Raw genomic sequence first — 6,869 nt, 5'->3', positions numbered from 1 at the left:
ATGAGAAAAAATAACGATATTTAAGACTAATACAACATTATTTTTACAATTAAACTTTCTCCTAGGCACATAAGAGTTCTATTCATTCATTGTATAAAGATCAAGTATATTCATTGATATCTGAAGAGATTTTATTACCTAATCTAATTTTTATATCTTAATCATTTGTAACATATGTATATACAATATATAATAAAAGATTAGAGAAGAGAAATAGAAACTCAAATCATATAAAAAAGCATTGTAAAGTTATTTAAAAAATATTAGTCTCATAAAAATATATGTCATAAAATATTTATTGTCCGTATTACATTTCCTCTGTAAAATTTTGATTGAAAAGATATTTTCAAATTTATTTAATGTTTAATATTATATATGTATACTGATATTTATTCAAATGATATCATTCAAATATTAGACATTGTAATATTTTTTTCAGATAAAATAATTTCTCTCGTGGGCATACACATGTGTTAGGTACGTGCGCACATATGCACATACATAATGTTAGAAAGAATGTATCATATGAGTTTCTTCCTTGTATTTAGCTGATTATACCATGGTAATAATTTATGATAGTGCGTAATAATTTATAAAAATTATTGATACTAACCGAAAAAAGGATTAGACTTCTCTCTGATGCAGAAATCTTATATGAACTTGTTAGAATAAAAAATCAATTATGACTAGACTGCAAATGATTGATGTCTACCAGTAAATCCATTTACCATGAAGGAACTGCTATTACCGTTCTGTGTCGCGTTAAAATATTTTGGAAGAATTGTTTTCGTTTGCTTCTCTATTCTCTGATCGTACTTAGCCTTATTGTAACATAATACCCCTAATATGGCCATGGTCATACCAAATATATTAAGCCATGTAACTGGATTGCCAAGTACAAGTAATGTTACTCCTATCACAAATATGCGTTTGCTAGCGCTCGCCACTGCGTACGTTAAAGGTGTCACAATGGACAATACCGAAAACGCAATAATATTTTGAAACCAATTAAGTATACCATCTAGAAATAATAATCCTAATACATAATAGCTTATATCTATGGACGGTCTTGTCATCGGTTCGTACATCAAGCTACGTAAGTCGTACACAATCCAGATTGGTAAGAACATGAATAAAGCTAGACGGCCGAGAATATGTAATAGTCGCAAGTGATGTATCCCTGTGTCATGTAGCACCTGCAGGTCAAAAGTTGCAAGATTTAAAAAGAAATATGAGGTACAAACATGAGATAGAATTTGTGTCCATATTGCATTACCTTTTTCGAGTAAATATTTTGCAAGGAAAACGCCATAGTGGATGCTAAGGCGCTTATCAAGCCGATCATGTTGAAACTAAGCTCCGTCAATGTGGCTACGGCTACGCCGCTGACTATCGGCACGAGGCTCAAATACACTTTCCACGTTTGCTGCTCCCGAAGTATTATTCTTGATAGAGCCACCGTGAAAAGAGGCATTGTAGCCTTCACTGGGACAGAGCCAAATTTCAGTTAATATATAACTACAATTAAAACAAGAGTAGTATAAAATAAAAGAAGAGAGAAGCAAAGGAGAAGGATAAAAGAGATAGGAAAAAGAAGGACAGGATAGACAGGGAGAAAGGAAAAGAGGAAGGGAGAAGAGGAAAAGGAAGATAGAGGGGAAAACAGAGAAAGAGGAGTCAGGAATTTGAGAAAAGAGGAGGACATTTTTTATAGAATTATATTTTTGGAATAACGTTGACAAATTATGAATAAATAATTTGATAAAATATCTAACTTGAAATTAAATTGTATGTTGTTATTCATAAATAATACAGTTGAAATAAATGTTATTCATAAATAATACAGTTGAAATATTATATCCTCCATATACATATGTATATATGCCCTTACCATTGATTTATATATTCTTGCTTAGATCTTTATTATAATATAATCATCAACCTTTATTTTATTTAATATTTATACAGTAAGGAATTTTTTTCAATTTATATTTATTAGAAAAAATATTGAAAAATCTATATTGATAAATTTTCGTCTTTACTTAAGTCATAAAGTAACAATGTATAGCCACTGTATTTCTATATGAAATATTATATTTATATAGTGAAATTGAGCCAAGAAAATAAACTTGAATATCATGTATTATATTATCAATGTTCCTTTTAATTTCATTTGTTAATATCAAACACATCGGATATTTGGTAAACAACAGTTGCGCTTAATTTTTGGCAGCCTACGAAGATTGCAACGCTTGCTATTGAACTATTCTTTTTAACATGTGGTTGAGCTGAATATAAAGCTATAAATAGTTCTTCCACGAAACACGCTTTATTGATACTAGCAGCACAATCAGAGTTTGCTATTTTACAATGTGTAATTTATTGTATCTTTCTACGTTATTTTATAAAGTGATAATGGGTTAAATTAGAAATTTTAATTAATTAATTTGCAGTAAAATGGAAATAAATAAAATAATGTAATGTAAATAGTCTTCCAATTACCCTTAATATAAATACACTCACAAAGTAAACGAGAGAGCCACGTTCATAGTGGCGTTTTATCTAAAAAATTACTTACAAGAAAGTTGCTATAGCGATTTGTGGTATCAACAGATTAATGTGTAAATAGAAATCGCGTGCACGACATATAACATGCACAGCCAGTCAAAGATTTGAGAAATACATAGATATAAATAAAAATATTCCGGCAAAACTTAAAAGTTTGATTCATGCCTTAATTGATATTTTTGCTGAATTTGGAAGATAATAGGCGTTATATTTAGCACAGTGTGGTTTTAACGTAGCATTATTTAATTTACAAAAATGGATTATTGTCTTTAAAGCCTTTTCTCCAAAACTGACCAGTAAATTATTACAGAAAATGGACGAGTCTTCTGTCAGAAAAAAATACACTTGTAGCTAGATTATCTAGATTAGTAAGAAAAAGTGAGGCGAAAATGTTTCATTTGTACTGGGAAGTGATTTTTAATATCTCAAGATCATGTTGGTTTTTTATACGTTTCCCAATCATTTATAAAACAGATACATTTAAGAAACACACATAAAACATATATAAACAATAATACCATGTGCCCTTACAAAAATGTGCATACTGAAACGAAAAAAGCACCGAATAATTACTGGAGTTCAATAATTGAATCATTAAAAGTTACTGATGTCCTAGTAATTATCTAGTGATTATTTTGTTCACATTGCTGTGAGAGTGGATCACGTTTATGCATATTAAATTTAAATAAAATCTTAAATTTCGAAATTGGTTTCCTTCTCAAACTGTGTTATATGTCGAATAGTAACGGGGCACAGAACAGGTTGGAAACACGGTATATAAATTCACATATTAAATTAAAAATGATTGGGCTACCTTCTCTTACTTGGATCTAAGTAATGATTTTATTCTCGTTTCCATTTGATTTAATACCCTGTATTTTGAAAACAAAGCAACTTAGGACATACATAGAACATCTTCTTTATAAAATAAGCAAAGAAATGTCCCTTCACATTTTTTTGTAAGGGAAAGTGGGGTAAAGTGGGAAGTGGGGTACAGTGGGAAATGCCATTTTTCGATGCATTTATGGGTATTGAACTATACCAACTGCTGTCAAACGTTCCTTGCTACTACTACGTCATTTTTCATAAGTTACTGACGTGTGTGCACGCAGTTTTTCAGTCCTCCGTGAATTAGTGAGAAAAATAGTTTGCAAAGTTGTTTTCCTTATTTTCGTGCAAGTATGTTTCGAGGGTATTTTCAACGTTCCGTTTAAAGTGAAAATTGGTAAGTTATCTTCTGACTGTTATCTTTCGAAATGTAATACGTTGTTTGGACAATTCTAACCTTGTGTCGACGCCATGCCAAAATCTTTAAAACAGCGTGGATGGGGTAAAGTGGGAAATCACTAAATTGTCAATGGACCAATGTTTTTAATAGAAATTATGTATTTTTATGAAATATTTCATTGCTTTCAGTCATCATGCCTCGTAAATACGTTAAAAAACGTCAAGATCCAGGTGTAGATATTTCAGCTTTGGTACAAGCACTTAAAGACGTCAAGATCGAGAAGAAGGCCATATTTATAATTATTCTTAATTTCTTCAAATTTTTTATTTCGATTAACATTTTTGTAAATTCCAAGTTCTAAATAAAGATTTACCATAAATAAAATTGCAGTTTGCTTCATTTCTAATCAATAATAGCGCATTTCCCACTTTATCCCATATAAAAAAATGGCTATTTTTTTACTTTTGTTCACATTGAAAGACATCTACGACAGAAGAATATTTTTATCTATTACAGGTGGGCGAAACTCAGCTAATGTCCACTTTTTGGCGATGGCACACTCACCGTTGCATAAAAATTAATTTTTATGGCTCTATTGCTTCACAGTAAAAACTATTCCCACTTTACCCCACTTTCCCCTATATACATACTTAGGAATCGTACTGTATTGTAGACATTTTCAATTGACGGTTAGAAACTCTTGACCAGCAGTGTATTGTATGTACTGCAATGCGAGCACAGCCTCTCGACATCTACTGCTAGATGAGATCTTTTTCGTCTTTCCAAGCAACTTTTGTTTTTTACCGAATGATTGTTTTATAACTCAAGCTTCCGTTCTTAATTTTACGTTTACATTTAATAATTAATGTTGTAATGCAATTAACATTTCTGTATATGTCATTGAAAAGGATCACATTAATTGATCGAAACGACCATTACGATTATTATACATAAAACTTTTGTATTCCACATCTAACATTCTGCGTCGGCTCTTACTACCTTCCTTTTTCCTCTTATTTGTTTTATTATCAGAGCCCTTGGACTATATTCGTTCAGTATACGATATGTAATATAATATGACGTATGTACGTGTGCATGTACACAAATATGTATGAGCATTATAGCGCAATGTGTGCACCTGACACACCAGCTAGACTTGCCAAAAGCGATGTATCGCATATGCATACCAGTGTGAGCGTAAGAGACGGGCACTTTCCAAATGCTGACGTGGCTGAACACGTTTGCAAGAAACTTGCCCAGGGCTAAGGGCACGATGAGCCGCAGGTAGTAACTCCATGTTATGTTGGACGAGTACTTTCTTACACCCCATAAATTGAAAAACGGGCCGGAGTAGACGGTGATCGAGGTCAATTGTACCATAGTCACCGTGAGGGGATACGGGAATTCCGACAGTAACATCTTGCCGACGACATTGCTGCTGCTGGACACCACGTACCACAGTAGACATAGGAACAATACCGTTATAACCTCGCGATTATTTCGCCTATCATCCATGATGTCTCGCGCGGGAGCGCGGTGCCAAAACTCACTCCTGGTCCCCTGAATTCGTCACTTTTCGCGCATATACATATATATTTATGTGCAGTATATGCGACGAGCACGCCTAACCAACCGGATTCACTCCGCGCTCATAGCTCGCTGACAGCGTTTAAATGTTAACAATACTGCTGAAGTGCTGAGAGCTGAGACTGCTCAGTGAAGAAAGAAACGGAATGTGGCGCCCGTGGTGGACGCACGAACCCGAGCGCCATGAGTTCCGGACCATTGTACTATAACCACAGTATAACCAGTATGCCCACTCGCTCTTTTGTTTCACGTTAGCGCCGATCCGTACTGTGCATCCGACATGTTCTAATTATGACCAATCACAGGATTTTTGTACGTGTGTTAGTGCAAAGTCGGTGTGACATTGAAAAATTTGCAGTGTTGACGAATAACGCGTTAATACTTTTAGGGTACTATTACATTTGTCGTACGACAAATTTTTCAAGCGTGTCGATTGGCCGCTGAATAGAAAGTTTCTAGATACTCGAGAATTTTACTATCCTTCAGCTAATCAATACGCTTAAAAACTTTGTCGTACGACAAATGTAATACCAGCCTTATACGTTGGAGCAAGTAATTACATTAATTACTTTTATTAGAACATTTTTTCATAGGCCATTTCCATTTACAATAAATAATGTACGCTAGTTCGTATGCGCCTTTCCTGGATACGATCCTGAAAAGGGCCCAGGCACTTTTAGCCGTTGATACACTGTTGGCGCGATTAAAAACATGGCGGAAAATTGAGAACGCCCAGATCAAAGGTGCCGACAGAGAGTGGGCATACTGGTTATACTGTGCTATAACCACAGTATAACCAGTAGTGGCACTCGCTCTTTTGTTTCACGTTCGCGCCGATCCGTACTGCGCATCCGACATGTTTTTATTCTGACCAATCACAGGATTTTTGTACGTGTGTTAGTGCAAAGTCGGTGTGACATTGAAAAATTCGCAGTTTTGACGAATAACGCGTAAATACTTTTATACGTTGGAGCAAGTATAATTACATTAATTACTTTTATTAGAACATTTTTTTCATAGGCCATTTCCATTTACAATAAATAATGTACGCTAGTTCGTATGCGCCTTTCCTGGATACGTTGGCTGGATACAGGAGACGGTAGGCCGGACTCGGAAGGCATTTAAGAAAATCGATCGATGAGCGGGAGGTGGAGCGACGCGCGAGATACTACAGGGTGTCTGATGCAAAAGTAGCAACTTTGAAAATAGTGGTAGATTGGGTTAAACTAAGGAGAAATATCGTGTACTCCGGTACAAAGTAACATTAGTTATTGAGTAGTAAATTTACACGTTTGAGCGAATGAGGATGCAGGAGACGGACTCGGAAGGCATTTAAAAAAATCGATCGATGAGTGGGAGGTGGAGCGACGCGCGAGATACACCATGGTGGGAAAAAACCTAGGCGCGGCGGGGAGCGCGGCGCGGGCGGCGAGCGCGGCAGCGAGCGCGAGCGACGAGCGACCCGAAACATAAACATAGTATCTCG

The 6,869-nt window shown here is 35.0% G+C and overlaps 1 protein-coding gene across 1 annotated transcript; it reads right to left on the bottom strand.

Moving 5' to 3' along the window:
* Window positions 1-388: 388 nt before the first annotated feature.
* LOC105557322 (solute carrier family 35 member E1 homolog) lies at window positions 389-5,590 on the bottom strand. The gene is made up of 3 exons (XM_012004532.1): window positions 4,984-5,590; window positions 1,277-1,485; window positions 389-1,196 (listed from the first exon to the last, which is right to left on the bottom strand). The coding sequence occupies exons 1-3, from the start codon at window positions 5,309-5,311 to the stop codon at window positions 687-689; spliced, it is 1,047 nt and encodes a 348-aa protein (XP_011859922.1). The 5' UTR covers window positions 5,312-5,590; the 3' UTR covers window positions 389-686.
* Between the last annotated feature and the right edge of the window lie 1,279 nt (window positions 5,591-6,869).

Source organism: Vollenhovia emeryi, unplaced genomic scaffold (genome assembly GCF_000949405.1).
Source record: "Vollenhovia emeryi isolate VEMERY1.0 unplaced genomic scaffold, V.emery_V1.0 DF939521.1, whole genome shotgun sequence".
In the NCBI taxonomy this organism is placed as follows: domain Eukaryota; kingdom Metazoa; phylum Arthropoda; class Insecta; order Hymenoptera; family Formicidae; genus Vollenhovia; species Vollenhovia emeryi.
The sequence above is the reverse complement of the archived record's forward strand: the minus strand, read 5'-3'. Positions and strand labels throughout refer to the sequence as shown.